Source organism: Vulpes lagopus, chromosome 19, assembly GCF_018345385.1.
Source record: "Vulpes lagopus strain Blue_001 chromosome 19, ASM1834538v1, whole genome shotgun sequence".
Taxonomy (NCBI): Eukaryota; Metazoa; Chordata; class Mammalia; order Carnivora; family Canidae; genus Vulpes; species Vulpes lagopus.
Window position 1 is genome coordinate 37,629,365 of NC_054842.1, and position 20,792 is coordinate 37,650,156.

General features: G+C 39.5%; 1 protein-coding gene across 1 annotated transcript in view; it reads left to right on the forward strand.

Moving 5' to 3' along the window:
• Positions 1 to 540: 540 nt before the first annotated feature.
• SLC25A36 (solute carrier family 25 member 36) overlaps positions 541 to 20,792 on the forward strand; it is a 37,307-nt gene continuing 17,055 nt past the window's right edge. Inside the window, exons 1-3 of the mRNA XM_041733924.1 lie at positions 541 to 861; positions 13,242 to 13,406; positions 18,337 to 18,414. Coding sequence (XP_041589858.1) covers positions 821 to 861; positions 13,242 to 13,406; positions 18,337 to 18,414 — 284 coding nt within the window. The 5' untranslated portion in view covers positions 541 to 820. The remainder of the gene's footprint in view (positions 862 to 13,241; positions 13,407 to 18,336; positions 18,415 to 20,792) is intronic.

The following is a 20,792-nucleotide window of genomic DNA, read 5'->3' on the forward strand; positions in this document are numbered from 1 at the left end:
AAATAAGTGGTTTATGGCATATACATGATACCCCCCCCCAAAAAAAAACCTGCTATAAAAAAGAAAGAAACAGTCCCCAAATGCTAGGAAGGCCATACATCCAATTCTCAAAAAAATGAATCAAAGACGGGGTGAATGCAAAATCTTTGTATTCCCCTCTCAATTTTTTTGTAAACCTGAAATTGCTATTTACGAAAAAAAATTGTTAAAAAAAAAAAAAAAAAGTCAGAGCCCAGGAACGCTGGCAAACTGGGAGAGCAGCGTGTTCCTCACGTGGTCCGGGCTGGAGCGCGGGGCTCCCACCTGTCGGCCGGGCCGCGGCCCCCGCGCAGCCCCCGCGCAGCCCCCGCGGCCCGCGACGAGGCGCAGGAGCTCCGTGACCTACTACCCCCGGACACGCGCTCCGCCCCGCCCCCCCCCCCCCCCCGGCCGCTTTCATTGAAAAAAAAAAAAAAACCCTCGGCGATCACGTGAAAGCGGCGTGCCGGCCGCTGACGTCACGCAGCGCGGGCCAATGGGAGCCTCTGTTTATGTCGGGGGTCGCCGGAGTCTCGAGGCCGGGCGCGCAGCCTCGCCCGCCGCCGCCGCCGCCGCCGCCGCCGCGCCGCCCTCGGGCTCTGGTCGCGAGCGCTCCGCCGGGGCGGGACGCGGCGCGGCAGCAGCGCCGCGGGGAGGGCCGCGCCGGTCGCCTTCCGCAGCCGCTCCCCCCGCGCCGTTCCCGGGGCGCCGCGCGACTCTAGACCGGGTCCGCAGCTGCCGGCCGCCGCGGGTGCCGGGTCCGCGTCCCCCACCAGCGCCCGGAGGACATGCGGGAGAGAGGATGACCCAGAGGGACACGCTGGTGCACCTGTTTGCCGGGGGGTACGGGCCGGGCCGGGCGGGGCGGGGCGGGGCGGGCCGGGGGGCCGGGGCCTGAGGCCCGCGGGGACGGTGGAGGGATGGGGCCGGGGCGGGGCCGGGGGGCCGCGCGGCGCGGCCTGGGCGGGGGCGGGGGTGCGGGGCCGCGCGGCGCGGAGCGCGGCTGCAGGCCTCGCGGGGGCTCCGGGGCCCGGGGAGCCGGCCGGAGGCGCGGAGGCCCGGGACAAAATGGGCGCCGGGGCGGCCTCCTCCCTCCCTGCCCCCTGGCGGCGCGGGCTGCGAGGCCTCGGCACGTCGCTCACGCGCGCCCGGAGCCCGGGGAGCGGCCGCCCCTGGAGCCCACCCGCTGCCGGCGGGGCGGGGCGGGGCGGGGGCCTTGGGGTTCTCGGGCCCGGGAGCTCTTCCAGGTGGCAGGATGCGGTGCCCGGCGGCAGCGCCTGGGGTCGGGCTCTCCTGCACCCGGGGCCCCCCTGGGCCCGCTGCTCCCCGGGCGCTCCTGGGCGCGGGCCGGGCGGCTGCTGTGTGCGCGGGCCCCGGCCCCTGCGGCCTCCCGAGGGCGGGCCCGCCGGGCCTTCTCTCTCTCTTTTTACCCTCCAGATTATTTGGGGGGAAATCCCAGCATTTTGGAGTCCTCTGTAGCACCGTAGTCCTCAAAAAAATGGCTACGGTGACTTAGGCTGAGGCTCCTTTCTGTCTACGTAGGACCCTATAAAGCCGCATCCCCTTAAAGGGTGCATTTCTGTTTTTAAAATCGGCCACTTTTAGGACTTTATCGCCGATGATGCCACTGCTTTCCTGGGGTTGGCGCATTCAGCAAACTTTTACTGCGCACCGGTCATGGGCCAGCCGCGGTTCTGGGGTAAAAAAAAAGGAAAAAATTCCTTTTAATCCGACAGACCAAGTTTAGACGAAGTTTACTTTCTGTGTTTCTCGTACTTTGACCAATAATCCGTTCTAAGGCCCTTCCCGGGTTCTGACATTTCTATTACCCTCCATTCAAAATTCATATATCAGGTTTTGTTAAATGTAGGGGCACCTTAGCTTGATGGCACTGCTGAATTCTCAGTTTGATATGAGATCGTCTGTCTCTCTTTTGTTATTCACATATGTAAAGGCCCTCCTTTATTAGCCTTTTCTTTAAAAGCAGAAATGAAGAGTTTTTGCAGCATCTAAACAGCAATAGATTTAGGAGCCTCCCCTTGCAAAAGAACCTACCATTTGCAGGTTAGTTAGAATATTAAATGAGGTACTCTAATGCAGGGCCTGACACGACATAGGTTATCAGCCTTGTAAAAATTCCCTTCTTTTGTATTTCTTGATTTTATATTTACATGTGGTTGCATAATTTGCAGTAAAAGCTGGTTTATCTTTTTTTTTCTAGTTTATCATTTTTAGAGGAATATTAGAATTAGGAAGGATGGCAAAGATCATCTGGTTCAACCCCTTAAAAATATGGGAAAATAAATCCTGAGGTGTATTGATTTACCCAAAGTCCAACTGCTTTCTATATGTGTAAAATGAGAGGTAAATCATCTCTACAGCTCCTTCCAGCTCTATATTATATAAAGCCCATTTTGTAGAATATCCTGGAAATCTGTATATTAAGCATTGTGGAAATGCAGATAATCTTTACAGATCCTTCCAGCTCTGTATTATATAAAGCCAATTTTGTAGAATATGCTGGAGGTATGTATGGTTAACTTTGTGGAATGCATGTTGTGTCAGTAACGTTGTTCTCAATCGAAGATGTTGAGTTCTTTTATATATGAAAGTTGCTTATCTAGGCTGTCACTTCTGGGACATTATTCATAAAAAAACGATTTCAGGGACGCCTGGGTGGCTCAGCGGTTTAGCACCACCTTCAGCCCAGGGTATGATCCTGGAGACTCGGGATCGAGTCTCCCTCTCTCTGTGTCTGTCGGGAATAAATAATCTTTAAAAAAGAAAAAAACCTGGATTTCATTATCTTTTGTACTGATAGAATTATATTAATTAGCATTGCGGAAAGTCATTTTTTACTTTAGCAATAATAAGTAATTACAGAAAAGGTGAGAGAGCTTCTTATTAGCTATTGTGCCTGGGTATCAGATTAAGTTATGAAAACTCAGTATATTTTAATAGAATTAAATAATCTTTCACAGTAGCATTTATTTAATCTTAGTCAAAAATTGTCTGAGTAGGGGGCCTTTGGATTGTTTCCCTGATGATTATAATTGTATTCAGGTATTGTATTTATCAGGATCTCAGAGAGATTTCTAATAGCAAGTCTAGTAGCTATCTTATTAAATCAGGAACATTTGCAACAGACCAGCACTGGAACTTGGGTCTGGGTGACATGCGTAATTTATGCTTTCTTTTTTAAAAAAAATTTTTTTTAATTTTTATTTATTTATGATAGTCAGAGAGAGAGAGAGAGGCAGAGACAGAGGCAGAGGGAGAAGCAGGCTCCAGGCACCGGGAGCCCGACGTGGGATTCGATCCCGGGTCTCCAGGATCGTGCCCTGGGCCAAAGGCAGGCGCTAAACCGCTGCACCACCCAGGGATCCCCTATGCTTTCTTTAAGATACTCTTTGTTCCCATTATATTTTTTGCCAGAATTAATATTCACAGTTTATTTTTTATTTATTTATTTATTTTTATTTATGATAGTCACACAGAGAGAGAGAGAGAGAGGCAGAGACACAGGCAGAGGGAGAAGCAGGCTTCATGCACCGGGAGCCCGATGTGGGATTCGATCCCGGGTCTCCAGGGTCGCGCCCTGGGCCAAAGGCAGGCGCCAAACCGCTGCGCCACCCAGGGATCCCAATATTCACAGTTTATAAGGTCATTAGGTGAGTTGAGTTGCGAAGGCAGTTCATGACAACCTGCAAAAAGGATGTAAGATTTAATTTAAGCTATATTTTCAATAAAACTGTGTATATATTAAGTTCTTTAATAGAACTATATATTGTGTAGTTATTGTGCCAGCCATCCACCAAGAGGCAGTTTGCTTTTTTCTTTTTTGAGGGAGAGATTGTCTCAAATAGGAATAAACCTTAGAAACTGTCCTTTCTAGGGATCCCTGGGTGGCGCAGCGGTTTGGCACCTGCCTTTGGCCCAGGGCGCGATCCTGGAGACCCGGGATCGAATCCCACGTCAGGCTCCCGGTGCATGGAGCCTGCTTCTCCCTCTGCCTGTGTCTCTGCGTCTCTCTCTCTCTCTCTGTGACTATCATAAATAAATAAAAATTAAAAAAAAAAAAAAGAAAGAAACTGTCCTTTCTAGATTTTTGATGTTAAAGATTTATTTATTCATGAGAGAGACACAGAGAGAGAGGGAGGTAGAGACACAGGCAGAGGGAGAAGCAGGCTCCATTCATGGAGCCAGACGTGGGACTTGATCCCAGGTCTCCAGGATGACACCCTGGGCTGCAGGCGGCGCTAAAGCACTGCGCCACCAGGGCTGCCCCAAGATTTTTGATGTTATACAATAATGAACTTGTATGCATTTTAGCTACCAAACTTGGCTATTCTTTCTTGGAATTCTTTGCCAATTAAAGCACTTAAAGCAAATCAGCAAGTGACTTTTAACAGTAATTTTTTCATTTAACAATAAAGCTCCAACTTACTACTTTATTATTTTTTATTATTATTATTCATGAGAGGGGGGGGGGGGCGGGGGCAGAGACACAGGCAGAGGGAGAAGCAGGCTCCATGCAGGGAGCCCAATGTGGGACTCCATCCCGGGACTCCAGATCATGCCCTGAGCCAAGGCAGACACTTAGCCGCTGAGCCACGGAGGCGTCCCACTACTTTATTATTAGTAGCAAATTACATTGGTGTAATTACAGTTACAACTGACCTTAACTCATTGGCCACATCACTGGGTCAGAGAGACTCAGGAGCAGTTAGAAGGCAAAAAGAAAGTGAGGGCCTGGATAAGTGTACATAGTGAAATGATAATGACAACATTTGATGTACTTCCCATTTTTTATATGTGAGAGCACCTGAAATCTACTCTTAATAATATTCCAGTGTTCAATACAGTAGTATTAATTTTAGTCATCATGCTCTGCGTTAGAACTTTAGACTTGTTCATCCTACATAACTAAATTTGTAGTGTTGACTGGTACCTTCCCATTTCCCACACCTTTTTGCCCCTGCTATACCCACCTTTTATGCTTCTGTGCTATTTGACTTCAGATTTTACATTTAAGTGAGGTCATGTAGTTTGTTTGTTTTGGTTTTTTTTTCTCAGGCTTTTTTCACTTAGCATAATGTCTTCCATGTTCATCTATGTTGTTGCAAATGGCAGGATCTTCTGCATGGCTTTCTTGATCCTGGATTCTTCTTAGCTACATTACATTCTACATTTCTATCTAATTTTTAAAAGCATTATATTGGCTGTGCAAATCTATGTTCATGAAGAGTTAGCCTATTATGAGTAGTAAAAAATATTTAACTCAGTATTCATTGCTAAGAAACTTTCTTTATGGGAGAATAGAATAAAACAAATAATTTTAAATGTTATGGTTTTTATGTAGAATGTTTTAAAAATAATTTCTAGTCTTTCCCATTAATTGTTTTATGACTTGGTTGCTTAATAAAATAATTGTGCTGTCCAAATATCATATAGATTAACAAATGAGACACATAGTAAATATTTAATATATTTTATTTGTACTCCCATCCCTTTAGTTGTGAAGCTTAGAATGTGTTGTCCCTAGCTTCCATCTATTAAGTAGCCTGCTGCTTTAATCTTGCCCTAAATTGACCAGTGCATAGAAGATATCTCTACTCAAGATACTCAAGATGTATAATAATAATAATAATACAGAAGAGGGGTGCCTGGGTGGCTCAGTTGGTTAAACGTCCAGCTCGTGATTTTGATGCTCAGGTTGCAACCTCAGGTTTGTGAGATAAAGCCTGTGAGGCTCATTGCTAGGCGCGGAGCCTGCTTAGGATTCTCTCCCTCTTTCCCCTACACACTGTGACTCACTCTCATTAAGAATTAAAACAACAACAACAATAAAGAACAGATTTTTCCTTTTATATCCTTCCTTGTTAAATTGCATCTAATTTAGTATAAAACCTCATGCTTCAAATTGTACAGCAACCCATTAGTGGATTATGAAATCAGTTTGGTTGATTTATGACCAACGTTATAAAAGTAAAAGTATTCTGTGAAATGTTTGTGCGTGTGGATATATTGTGTCGATGTAAACTTTTTTTTTTTTTTTATGTAAAATATTTGTTGTGGATCGAAGTCAGAGATTTGAAAGGGAAAGAGCTGGACTAAGAATCAGCAGATTTGTGTTGTCCTTTAAATGACTGTCAACTTGGAGCAACTAATTTTCCCTGGCAGGATTTTTGTTTCCTAATGTGCAGAATAAGGGAGTTGGGCCAAATGCAGTTTCCTACCTCCTAAATCCTGAGTTGCCAAATGCTGCAGTGTTCACTCATTCATTCAGCATGAGTGCTTGCTATGTCACAGGCATTATCAGAGATTTTGGGGTTATAGTAAGTGGACATAAATTGACTTCCTGAAGCTTATATTATAGCATCAGGAAACACAAAAGATAAATAAAATATTTAGTATGTTAAATGGCAGTATGAGCTGTAGAGGAGACTAGCGCAAGGAAGGTGGATAAAGGCAGTGTGAAGGATTTTATATATGGTGATCGGAGGGGACCTCGTTAAGAAATGACAACTTTCCAAAGATAAGGAGGCAAGAATATCACAGATGAAACAGCAAGAACAGATCCTGAGGCAGGAGCATGGTTTATGTATTACACTCTAATTAGAGTTACAGTAGAGATCAGTGGCTTAGACCAGGATAAATATGATGAGCAGTGGTCAAGATTCTGGATTTATTTTGGAGTACTGAGTCAAAGATACCTGCACATCATATACATCATTTTTTTCATGGGGTCCAGTGAGTGGGTCCCAGAAGCATGGACTACATTTTCCATTTAAAAACCCCTGCTGGGGACGCCTGCGTGGCTCAGTGGTTGAGCGTCTGCCTTTGGCTCAGGGCATGATCCTGGAGTCCTGGGATCAAGTCCCACATCGGGCTCCCTGCATGGAGCCTGCTTCTCCTCTCTCTGCCTGTGTCTCTGCCTTTCTCTCTGTGTCTCTCATGAATAAATAAATAAAATCTTTAAAAAAAAAATAAAAACCCCTGCTGTTTAAAAATTTAAAAAGTTAAGATTTTGATTAAAATTATTTTAAAAGTAAATGAGTTGTGTATGATTTTTTTTTTTTTTTTTATTTGACAGAGAAAGCGATAGAGAGCACAGACAGGCAAGGGGCAGAAGGAGAGGGAGAAACGGGCTCCCTGCCTGCTGAGCAGGGAGCCCAACAATGTGGGACTTGATCCCAATATCCCAGGATTAAGACCTGAACCTAAAGCAGATGCTTAACTGAGCCACCCAGATACTCCTGCATATGGTATTTTTTAGAAAGCTGCTTTAAGATTTTTATTAATTAGCATTCCCCAGCTCCCCTTCCCATACATCTTCCTAGTGAGAACTTCCTATATGTCTGAGCTATGTAGAATTTTCTTCAAACTTTTTCTTCTGGTAGATGCAGATTTAGTTACACTATTTCCCCTTTCTATCTTCTCAGCATATAATTACATCACAATTTTTTGGTTAAATAGTTAATGTTACCTTATTGTGACAATATAAATGTGATTGATGTTGATCTTTTCTTCCTTGAATACCCCCCCCCCCCGCTGGAATTAATAATTACTACGCATTTAAAAATATTTGCTCAGTTATGTGAGTACTTGAATATTTAGTTTCATATGATCAGATATATTAACATCAGTATTTTATTTCCTGTAGATCTTCATCCCTCTGAACTGTTACCACCAAATCCTTTCTGGACTGGTTATTTTCTAAGCCTGACATTTCACTATTATCTTGGAATTCCTTTCTTCCTCTTTCTGGGTTATTTATTCTGTTCTTAAATTCAGTCCCCCTCTCCATTTTATTGAAATGTAATGGACAATAATATTATATTAGTTTTAGTAATTAATTACTTGGAATATTCTTTTAGATTAATCTCTTCTAGAACACATTCTTTAGTAGCTGTGTAGGAAAAGGTACAAGGTAGGAAATTACTAAATATTTCTTTGTCGGCAAGTTTCTGCTTGACAGATGTGGTATAGAATTCTAGAACCAGTGATCAGTTGTTGGGAATTCTGATGCTATTCTGACATCTCCTATGTATGTGACCTTTTACCTTTGTGTGGATGTAGATGGAATCTTTGTTCCCAGCATTTTAAAAGATTGTGGTAGCTCCACTTGGTTGTAGAAGTTGGTTTTTTGTTTTGGTATCTATTGATTCTACCTGTGAAACCTGACGTCAGAGGTTCTTCAGTTTATGTTCTTTAGAGAATGAAGCTTCTGCCTGGGGATATAGTTTTACCCAGTGTGAGGGGAGTGGGGAGATCCCACCTGAGTATCCCACCTTTGCTATATAGCCCCTTCTGTTTTCAGTTTTTACCTCACCCCCATCTTAAATACTTAGTGCACTAATCCTTAGGCCTCTGAGATTCTGCAGAGCTTTTCTTTGGTATTTCCTTCTGCCAGCCTGTCTTCCTCTTTGCTAAGTCAGTTACCCCTTCCTGTATGCTTCATTGCTTGAAATTGTGGGTCTCGTTCGGTTCTCCCCTGGTTCTCTCTGTCCTGGTGGCATATTTCTTTAGACAATGAGATTTTTGACATGGAGAGGAAACAATCTGTTGTTAATACAGTTTTCATTAGTGTTTGATTCCAATAGTTTTGTTCTCTGCATCAATTCTAATTGGAGTTCACAATACATAATAATTTTAAGTGACTTTAAGACAAAAACAGCATGAGAGATATAAGATTGTCACACTTATGCTTACATGCATTGAATTTCATAACATAAAACTACTTCAAGACAACCTAAGTGCTTGTGTGTATACCCATTTAAACCAGCCCCCCAACTCTGTATAATTTAGATCCTCATTGCTTGTTGAATTTTTTTAGATATCATTATATATCTTGTCTGTGGTCTGGCCATAAAGTATTTGTAATAGTTAATGTTGGAATTTCAGTTATTGCTATCTGTAATAGATGCTAATAACTTAAGTAGCTAATATTTATAATTTTCTATGTGCCATGTCATGAAATACTTTACATGGGCCATATCATATCATCTTTACAACAAGGCTGTTCTCCCTCAATAGGTTGTTTTTGTATAATAGGTTTATTTTCTTGTAGCCACAAGTGACTGGACAGGAATCTTGGCCTTTGTGTTAACTTTGCTTTTCTGGTTTTTTAAAAATTAATTTGTTTATTTAAGCTTGTTTATTTAAGTAATCTCTACATACATTGTGGAACTCAAACCCACAACCTTAAGATCAAGAGGTGCATACTCCATTGATGAATCCAGCCAGGTGTCCTTGTTTTTTGTTTTGTCTTTAAGTAGGCTTCCTGTCCAGCACGGAGCCCAGCATAGGGCTTGAACTCACAACTCTGAGATCAAGACCTGAGCTGAGATCAAGATTTAGCTTAACTGAGCTGCCCAAGTGTCCTGAGTATCTCTGTTTTTATTTATTTTAATTATAGAAGTAATTCATGTTCATTTTGAAAACCAAGAATACATTTTTTATGTTTTATGGAATATAAAACCAAAACAGATAAACATGGTTATTTTTTTTAAATTTTTTATTTATTTATGATAGAGAGAGAGAGAGAGAGAGGCAGAGACACAAGCAGAGGGAGAAGCAGGCTCCATGCACCAGGAGCCCGACACGGGGACGCGGGATTCGATCCCGGGTCTCCAGGATCGAGCCCTGGGCCAAAGGCAGGCGCTAAACCGCTGTGCCACCCAGGGATCCCCGATATACATGGTTATTATAAATTTTGGGCCTATTTGGTTTTTATGTTCAGTTAATTTAATAATTAAGTAAATATACTAAACAGTTTTTAAAAAGCCAGGTAAATTCAAGTTAAAAACAGGTATGGGGACACCTGGATAGCTCAGTGGTTGAGCATCTGTCTTCAGCCCAGGGAGTGATCTCGGGATTCCAGGATTGAGTCCTACATTGAGCTTCCCACAGGGAGCCTGCTTCTCCCTCTGCCTGTGTCTCTGCTTCTCTTTCTGTGTCTCTTATGAATGAATAAATAAATATATTTTTAAAATATGTTTTATTTCAAGTAAATAATTATCGTAGTGTGAATACAATGTGTTTTACTCCACAGAGTTCTGCAGCATATGCTACAGCGTCTACTGTGGTGATTCACATTTCTTGCCACTTAGGTCTCAACAATTAACAGAAACAAACTTGTGGCTGCTGTTAAGGATTTTCCTTGTGGCCTTTTAATATAAAGTTGACCCTGGAACAACATGGATTTGAACTGATAGGGTTCACTTATACATGGATTTTTTAAAATAAATAACAGTACTGTAAATGTAGTTTCCTTATGGTTTTCTTAACATTTTCATAGCCTTATAATAAGAATACAATATATAATACATATACAAAATATATGTCAACTGTTTCTGTTATTGTAAGACTTCCACTAAGCAGTAGGCTATTAGAAATTAAGTTTTTGGGGAGTCAAAAGTTATATGTGGTGGGACACCTGGGTAGCTCAGTGGTTGAGCGTCTGCCTTCAGCTCAGGGTAGGATCCCAGGATCCAGGATTGAGTCCCGCATCGGGCTTCCTGCATGGAGCCTGCTTCTCCCTCTACCTGTGTCTGTGCCTCACTCTCTGTCTCTCCCATGAATAAATAAATCTTAAAAAAAAAAAAAAAAAGTTATATGTGGAATTTTGACTACTTGGAGTGGAGGTGGATGGTGCCTCCAGCCCCCATTTTTTTCGGGAGTCAGCTGTAATGAGGTTTTAAGCCTATTTCATAGCTGTTTAAAAATACAACCTGTTCTTATTTATTGAGTATGGAGTGCCCCTTGATCTAGTTAATTTTGTTTCAAATCCCTTATAGCTGTACTATTTATCCAATTGATGTGTTGATTTCTGACACTGTAATTATGGTTTGGGGGTTTGATTTTTTTAAATTTCCTATTTAAAACTTCAAGTGGAATTTTTAAGAAACATTAAGTTTATTATAATTAAAATTTTAAGATTATATAATTGTATTCAATTCCAGGTAGTTCATGTATTTCACATATCTTTTTTTTTTTTAAGATTTTTTTTTATTTATTCATGAAAGCACAGAGAGAGAGAGAGGCAGAGACACAGGCAGAGGGAGAAGCAGGCTCCATGCAGGGAGCCTGATGTGAGACTCAATCCCAGGACTCCAGGATCACGCCCTGGGCCGAAGGCAGGCACTAAACTGCTGAGCCACCCAGGGATCCCCAGATTTCTGACTAGTTTTCACATACTCAGTTTTCTCATCAGATTTATCAAGGTATATACAATAAAATTCACCAAATAAAATTTATTAAGTGCATAATTCAGTTGAGTTTTGGCAAACATATAAGGTACTATGACTACTATCGTAGTATATAAAACATTTCTTGTATCCCAAGAATTCCTTCGTGCCCTTTGCTGTCAGTTCCTACCTACTCCACTACCTCTTGGTAATCACTGATCTAATTTCTGTTCTTCTAGTTTTCCCTTTTCCAAAAGATCATAAAAATGAAAATGTCCTAAAATAAAAATCTTTTGTCCTTGACTTTTTTCAGTTAGCATAATGCTTTTGAGATTCATCCAGATTGTTGCTTTTCATTGCAGAACAATAATAATTACCATCACTTGTTTACCCTTCATCAGTTGATAGACATTTAGGTTTCTAGTTTTGGGCTATTAGGAGTAAAGCTACTGTAAATATGCATGGACAGGTTTTTGCGTAGACCTAGATCTGTGGATTTCTTCTTGCTCAATACTTAGGAGTGGGGTTGCATGGCAGTTGTATGTTTCACGTTGTAAGAAACCAACAAGCTACTTTTTCTGAGGGTTTTTTGTGTGTTTTTTAAAACCATTTTTCTAAAATGTCTACCATTTTGCATTCCCACCAGCAATGTATGAGATTTTCAGTTGGTCTTTCTCAGCACTTGGCTGTTCTCATTCTTTTTAGTTTTAGCCATTAATAGATACATTGTTATAGTTCATTGTGCTTTTAATTTGCATTTCCCTGATAAATGATTTTGAAAAAAAAATCTATTTATTTGCATCCATTTATCTGGTGGTCTTTTCCAGCTTTTTTTTTTTTTTTTTTTTGACGTGTTTTTATCATTGAATTGTGTTTCTGAATATAAGCACTTTTCAAATGTGTGTTTTGCAAATATTTTCTCTCAGACTTGGCTGGTCTTCATTTTCTTAATTTCTTTCAAAGAGTGAGTATCTTCTATTTCTACACACATACACACACTTTTTTTTTTTTTTTTTTAATTCTGGAGGTAGAATTGTTTAGTATATTCCTATGGTGGGCTGCTTGCTTTTTCTTCCTTTGGTGCCCATGTAGAAGTCCAGGTTACTTCTGATTTAGTCTTTTTTCTCTTTGACTGTGTTAAGAGTTCTTGAGTGATTTTCCTCTGGTTAGAAAGCAGTTCTCAAGGTTTCACTTTGTAGCTAGCTATTAGTGGTTTAAGAGAAAATTATTTCTCACTCTTGCATTTTTAAAAAATATTATTTATTTATTTGAGAGAGAGAAAGCACAAGCAGGGGAAGAGGCGGAGGGAGAGGGAGAAGCAGGCTCCTCATTGACCTGGGAGCCCAACGCGGGGCTCAATCCCAGGACCTTGGATTCATGACCTGAGCTGAAAGCAGACTGAGCCACCTAGGCACCCCTCCTCACCCCCACTCCAACTCTTGGATGTAAAAAGAATAACTACTTGGCCTATCTCTTATATTTCCTTAAAAAGTTTAAATGATGTTATTTGTTAAGAGCTTTTATTTTGTTTTGGTGATCAGTTTTTTTATTTAGATTGGATTCTTCTAGCTAAACTTTATAGTAAGAATACAATACATGATATGGGGCTAATATACTAATTTTGAGACTCAGATGTCTTTTTTTTTTAATAAGTAAAACACTTCTGAGTATTTGAATATTTAAAGTAGGAAACATGATTAACCATCAGTGCTTAATTTTTATTGCTCTGAAGACCATTTCTTGACTTTTGAAAAATGGGATAGGAGTTTAAGAGATAACGATATACCTCAGATAAGGATCGTAACAGTACCAACCATTTGGAGTCTTTATTCTTGCTGGGTAACTATTAAGCCCAGGTACTAAAGCTGTATGCAGTCAAATAAATGAAACATTAAAATTGTTTAGTCTTTTAAAATAAAAAATCTTACCTTTTAGTACCTTGGTGAAGCCCCAGTTGCTCACCCATTTTACAGTCTTAAATGTGTGTTTACTAATTTACGAAGTAAGTAGATGTCTTTCATTTTCTCGTAGATGTGGTGGTACGGTAGGAGCTATTCTGACATGCCCGCTGGAAGTTGTAAAAACACGACTGCAGTCATCTTCTGTGACACTTTATATCTCTGAAGTTCAGTTGAACACCATGGCCGGAGCCAGTGTCAACCGAGTAGTGTCTCCTGGACCTCTCCATTGCCTAAAGTGAGAGCACAGTGTTCGCGAATTTGGTTTTTTAGTCTGTTTACCTTAATGATACCCATATGTTGTGTTTGTTTCTATTGTCACATTTAAAAAGGTGTTTTACAAACTTAATTACTCTGAGTTATGTTCATCAGAAATGATCATTCTTAATGGATAAGAACAGTGGCTTGAATAATATAAAATGTAGTTTTCCCAAATCATGTGTATTTGTAATATTTTTCTATATCCAATGGATGTTTTCTAAAAGTATTATAAGTATTCTATTTGGATTATTTATCTTTGAAATGTGATACTTTGAAACTCTTTTTCTGTGTGTGTTTAATTTTCCAAGTACTGACACAGTAAGTACATCCACTTGATGGCAATATGTGATTTTTTTTATAAAACCTAAACGTAACAGAAATTTAAAGCAGTGTTCTACTGATTTTTAAAAAGTGATTCAGTGTTTGTTTCATATTTCTTGGTGGTTTGAAAAAGATTTGTTTTTGCATTTTACCATAGTTCATTATGTTGCACATTGGATTTGAAACTTCAAAATTATTGAAATTAAGTTTTACATGTTCAAACTGAGATACGTAACTTGTATCTGCCTTATCAGGTCAAACTTGGAACATAATCTATTTGAGCTTAGTTCAGTAGTGTTTATTTTGTGGTAGCAAATAAACTCAATACTGTGTGTTTTACCTTGGTTACCAAAAGATTTCATCAGTTTTCTTCAAACTTACCTAAGTACGTGATAGGTAGAATAAAACTGTTCACAATTTTGGATTAAAATGCCATAATTATAAGCACACTTGGGTGGCTCAGTTGGTTAAGCATCTAACTTTTGATTTCAGCTCAGGTTGTGATCTCACGGTTGTGGGATATAGCCCTTTATCAAGCTTCATGCTGGGCATGGAACCTGCTTGAAAGTCTCTCTCTCCCTCTCCCTCTGCCTCTCCCCTCTTCTTAAAAATAAATAAATAAGAAAAATGCCATAATTGCAGGTGGATATCTGATGAATAAGAGTATTAGCAATCAATGATATCTGATGAATAAGAGTATTATCAATCAATCTGATTAATAATAATATATTGATAAAAATAGAATATTTTACCTAGGGATCCCTGGGTGGCGCAGTGGTTTGGCGCTTGCCTTTGGCCCGGGGCGCGATCCTGGAGACCCGGGATCGAATCCCACGTCAGGCTCCCGGTGCATGGAGCCTGCTTCTCCCTCTGCCTGTGTCTCTGCCTCTCTCTCTCTCTCTCTCTCTGTGACTATCATAAATAAATAAAAATTAAAAAAAAAAAAAAGAATATTTTACCTATTTATAATAGGTTGTTTCAATAGCATGATTTTGACTTATTACCACTGATTACCTCTCCTTAAACTTCTTTTTTTTGGCCTTTGTGTCAGTTCTATTCTATTCTATTCTATTCTATTCTATTCTATTCTATTCTATTCTATTCTATATTTATTTGAGAGTAAGCAGGCACATGCATGAGCAGAGGTGTAGGGGCAGAGGAAGAGGAAGAGAGACAACCAGACTCCTCACTGAATGCAGAGCCAAGGTAGGGCTCAGTCTCATGACCCTAAGATCATCACCCTGAGCTGAAATCAAGAGTTAGATGCCTACCCAATTGAGACACCCGGGCGCCCCACAGTAATACTAAATTTTTAATTCTGTTCTTCCCTGGTTTTGCCTCCTCTGATTTTTCTCAGCAGTATTAGGAATCCCTATCAGCTCTTTTAATTTCTCAGTTTTTCAGACCCTCTTATAAAGTCCATTTAACATGTTTCACCTATAATCAGTGTATAGGAGACTTCTAAGTTTTCATTCTCTGCCTTAACTTCTCTTTACTCTCATTCCCATTGTTTCCCTACTCAGGGTCTCTGTCCCAAGCAATCTGTTTCATGGCTCCTTTTTTTCCCCTAACATCTTTATTTGAAGTACAATTCACATACCATAAAATTAACCCATGTAAAGTGTACAATTTGATTGTATTTAGTATATCTACAGAGTTGTGTAGCTATTATTACCTTCTAAATTTCAAACATTTTCGTCATCATCATGAAAAAAAATCTTTATCTGTTAGCAGTCACTTCTCATTTTCTCCCTTCTCTCTCCTCCTATCCCCTAGCCCTAGGCAACTACTAATCTGTTTTCTGTCACTATAGATTTTTTTTAAGATTTTATTTATTTATTTAAGAGAGAGAGTGAGGGAGAGCACAGAGGGAGAGTAAAGGGGAGAAGCAAACTCCTGACTCAGCAGAGAGCCAGACATGGGGCTCAATCTTAGGACCCCAGAATCATGACTGAGCTATCCAGACAGTTTATAGACTATCACTATGGATTTGCTTATTCTAGACATTTTATATAAATGGAACTAAATAATACACAATATTTTGTGACTGGTTTCTTTCACTTAACATAGTGTTTTCAAGGCTCATCCATATTATAACAAGTATCTTTATTGTTAGATATTCCATTATGTGGATATACACCACATTTTGCTTATCTACTTATCAGTTATAGGCATTGGTTTGTTTCCACTTTTGTTGGAGTATTATGAATGATGCAATTATAGAGACATATGTTTTCATTTTGTGGGGATATGCTAGGAGTAGAATTGCTGGGTCATATGGTAGCCTTATGTTTAACATTTTGAGGAACCATCACACTATTTTCCAAAGTGGCTGCATCATTTTACATTCCCACCACCAATGAATGAAATTTTCAATTTGGACAACCTCACCAACTCCTGTTTTTTGGTTTTTTGGTTTTAAATATGCTTCATGCCCAGCATGCAGCCCAATGCAGAGCTAACACAATGCTGAGATCAAGACCTGAACTGAGATCAACAGTTGGACACTTAAAGACTGAGCCACCCAGGCACCCCCACCAGCCCTTGTTTTACTATGTCTGACTTTTTTATTATAACCATTCTCGTGAGTGAGGTATTTCATGACTTAGCCAGGAACTTTAGGAACCCCCACGTCGGGCTCTTAGTTTCCTAGGTGGCTCATGGATAACTTCAAGAGGGCTATAAATTACATGAAATTGCATGCAAAATTGTGAGTGTTTACAATGTGTATTTATTTATTTATTTATTTATTTATTTATTTATTTATTTATTTCAATGTGTGTTCTAAAAAAAATTTTATTTATTTGGTACACCTGGGTGGCTCAAGCAGTTAAGCGTCTGCCTTCAGCCCAGGGTGTGATCCTGGATTCCCGGGATCAACTCCCACATTGGGCTCCCTGCATGGAGCCTGCTTCTCTCTCTCTGCCTGTGTCTCTGCCTCTTTCTCTCTCTCTCTCTCTCTCTCTCTCTCTCTTTGTGTGTGTGTCTCATGTTGAGAAATTTTTTTTTTTTAAGATTTTATTTGAGAGAGAGCGAGCAGGGGGCAGAGGGAGAGGGAGAGAATCTCAAGCAAATTCCCTGCAGAGCATGGAGACCAATGTGGCCCAATTCTACAACCCTGAGATCACAACTCAAGCTAAAACCAAGAGTCAAGACAATCAACTGAGCCATCCAGGCATCCCAACAATTTTTTAAAACATTTGCCTTTCTTAATTCCTCAAAGGGATTTATGATACAGAAAAGGCTAATAAACACTGAATCTTCAAAATGTGCTCTATATTTTGAATTCAGCTTCTGTCTAATCTAGTTTTATCAGAAGTGGTTCTGTATCACCGGTGTCAGTCATCTAGAAGCATGGTAAAAATGTCGATTACTGAGCATTGTCCTATACCTATTGAATCAGAATACTTGGAGGGTGAGATCAGAGAAATTTGCATTTTAGACAAATGCTCCATTAGTAATAATATTAAGATTTATCAAGTACTTACTGGGAGCCAGGTGCTCTTTTAAGTTCTTTATATATTAATTTATTTATTCTTCACAGCAACCCAAAAAGAGAGTACAGTTTTTCTCTGTTTACTGCTGATGAAAATAAGGATAAGAGAAAAGTTATTACTTTATATTCTTATAGCTAGTCATTTGCCAAAATTGGTCTTCATATTAAGAAGTCTGGCCTCGTATCTCAGGCACTTATTTAACCATTATATAAACTCAACTGTCTTTTAGAAATCATTCTTAGGCATTTAAGTGGTTGAGAACCACTGCCCTAGCCTGTTAATTCTAAGTTAAAATACTTTTTTCTAGTTTGTTACTTCTCACCTCCAAACTTAATAACTCACTCTTAGAAAGCCTTCCATGACTTAGACATGCTCTTCCTTTCTCTGCTGGGTGTGTATCTAGCTTGTATAGTATTTGCTTATTAGTATAGTCTGTTGAATATCTGTTTCAATATAATTCTTTTTTCCTCAACTGGACATCAAATTTCTCAGTGGCAGGTGCCTCACCTTCTTTCTATCTCTTTACTCTACTTGATTTTTAGACAGTAAGAATTCGCTATCTAAATGTTAACTGAATAGGAGAAATGGTAACAGACTAACCCTTTTAGTACCCTAAGGAGGTTAGGGTGTCAGATTTTGACAACATTTCACTGGAATGGTTGAATGAGATAATGCTGCATTACTGAGAGAGTTGTCTGATATCAGGAAAGGACCTCAAATATTAGACAGAGAACTATTTTTCTAATTGACAGTTGAATTTGCTGGTTAAGATTGTAAAATGGAGGACATTGAAAATAAGAGTAGCATGATCATATGAAAATGTGGAAATTATACTGTAGTCTTTAAAACTTTTCTTAGAACCTGACTGAAATTCTTTTTGTTATCATTTAGATTAACAATTTATGCTATCTATGTCAAGAAAAACAGATTTTTGTAAGTAAGAAAAACTGATCAGAGCAGCACAACATTACAGTAGAAACAAGTGGGTTTAAAAGTCTAAGTTTGCTATACAAATAAAGTACTAAAAAAAATAATAAAGTACTAAACTTTGAAGGACATGCCTTTCTAAATAATATTTTTCTCTTTCAGAGTGATCTTGGAAAAAGAAGGGCCTCGTTCCTTGTTCAGAGGATTAGGTCCCAATTTAGTGGGGGTGGCCCCTTCCAGGTAAAAAGAACTTTTTTAAGTTAAGCAAAATTGTGGCAATCTTTCTTGTTTCAAGCTTAATGATGGAAGATGCTGAAGAGAAGTCAAGGTGGTAAGGATAAAGCCACCATGGTATAAAAAACAGGTATCAATAACCATTTACAAGGATGAACAGTTTGCCCTGTGCAGAGGTGCAAAGGACCTCTTAGTGAAATCATTGTGAAGCAGTTTTTGTACCAAGTTCAGAAGGCAAAGAACCAGCAGCAAGAAGGAGGAATATCTAGATCTCTAGAATAACACTATATTTTGGCTAACAGGACAAACTAAACAGAATAATTTCATTCCCTATTTAAAAAGCCAAAAGAGCTTTAGTACATTTTTATCATTTTTCTCTCATACCTTTTTATCTTAGATTTACTTCTTCCATAATAAAATACAGTAGAGTTCCCATTCAGAATGAAAATGGCTCTCTGTATCCCATGTACTAGATACATGTCTCATTTATTGGGTTTCAACTTTCTTTGGGCTCTTTTTTCTTAAAAAAAAAAAAAAAAAAAAAAAATTGTCTTGGGCAGCCCTGGTGGCTTAGCGGTTTAGCACTCCCTTGAGCCCAGGGCATTATCCTGGAGACCCGGGATCGAATCCCATGTCGGGCTCCCTGCATGGAACCTGCTTCTCCCTCTGCCTCTCTCTCTATCTCTCTCTCTCTAATAAATAAATAAAATCTTTTTTTAAAAAAATTGTCTTGGGATACCTGGGTGGCTCATTTGGTTAAGCATCAGCCTCTTGGTTTCAGCTCAGGTCATGATATCAGGGTCATGAGATGGAGCCTGGCCTGGGGTTCCCTGCTCAGCTTGGAGTCTGCTCCAGATTCTTTTTCCCTCCTCCTCCCCCACTTGTGTGCTCATGCTCATGCGCACAGATGAAAGAAAAGAAAGAAAGAAAGAAAGAAAGAAAGAAAGAAAGAAAGAAAGAAAGAAAGAAAGAAAGAAAGAAAAGAAAGGAAGAAAGACTTTAAAAAATTTATTCTTACTGTAGAAACTAAATAAAATACATAGCATAAAGGTTGACATTCCATCTTAAACACATCAGCTCACATACGCCTTCACACAGGCACTAGATATTCTTCTCTGCACAGATAATTGTCACTAATAAAACAGTTTGGTGTATATAGTCTTACGTAATTTTTTGGCTTATGTATGTAAAATGCATAATATGTATACTTATTATCATTACATTAATTTAATCATATTAAAATATTTCACCAAATTTGTTTGGAGCCTTTTCCATCAAAATATGTAGGGTTTTTTTTAATCATATTGTAAGACTATTCTATCATAAAAGCATTTCCTTAGTGATAAACCTTTAGATTTATTTCTACATTTTGTCTGTTGAAAACAGTAGTTTTGTGAACAAAGTTATACTTTTATCTTTGAGTACTTAAGCAAGTGCATTTCTTTAGAATAGTTATAATAGAATTGAATCTGTAAAAAAGACTATATATACATTTGAAATTAATGAATATTGTTCTGTTGCCTTTTTTTTCCTGAAAAGGCATCCTGTATTTTTATTCTCAAGTGGTGAATTAGTTCCTCTTTATCCACATACTACTCATGTTGGTTACTATTCATGTCTTTTAATACTTGCCAAATAGACTAAAACATGATTTTCATTGTGAGTTGTGTGTGTGTGTGTTTTTTTTTTTTTAAGATTTTATTTATTTGTTAGAGAATGAGCAAGAGTGGGGCAAGGGGCAGGGTCAGAAGGAGAGGGAGGAGCTGACTCCCTGCTGAGCAGGGAGCCTGGGTGCAGGGCTCGACCCCAGGACCCAAGATCACAGCCTGACCCGAAGGCAGACACTTAACCAACTGAGCCACACAAGTGCCTCGATTTTCACTGTTAGTATACATTTGTTTAATTTGGGGTGCAGCTACACCCTCCTTCATGTAATGATTTGCCATTTATAGATCTCTTCTGTGAATTACCTATATATATTTCTTTCCTATCTTCTCTTTGAAAGGTCTTTCTTATTTCTAGGATTGCACTGTTTATTCCTCCTCACGATATGTCATCATTAAATGTATTCTATTTTTCTTGCTCATAAAGTAGAATGTTTATTTTGAATTATATTAACTTGCCATTTTTCTTCAGCACATTAAAAAAGGCACAACAGTGAAACTATATCCTTATTTTACTTGTTTGCCTGTTACATTCCTTACTGCACAGATAACCAGGGTTGCTGGGAAATAACAGGATTTGATATAGCAAGCAACTAATACAAAGCCTGGAAGGCTGAATGATGAGGTGATTGGGATGCATGAAATCATAGTCAACAAGTTAAGAGGGGGAAATATTTACAGATTTAGTGGAACATTTACAAAAATAGAAGACATGACCTG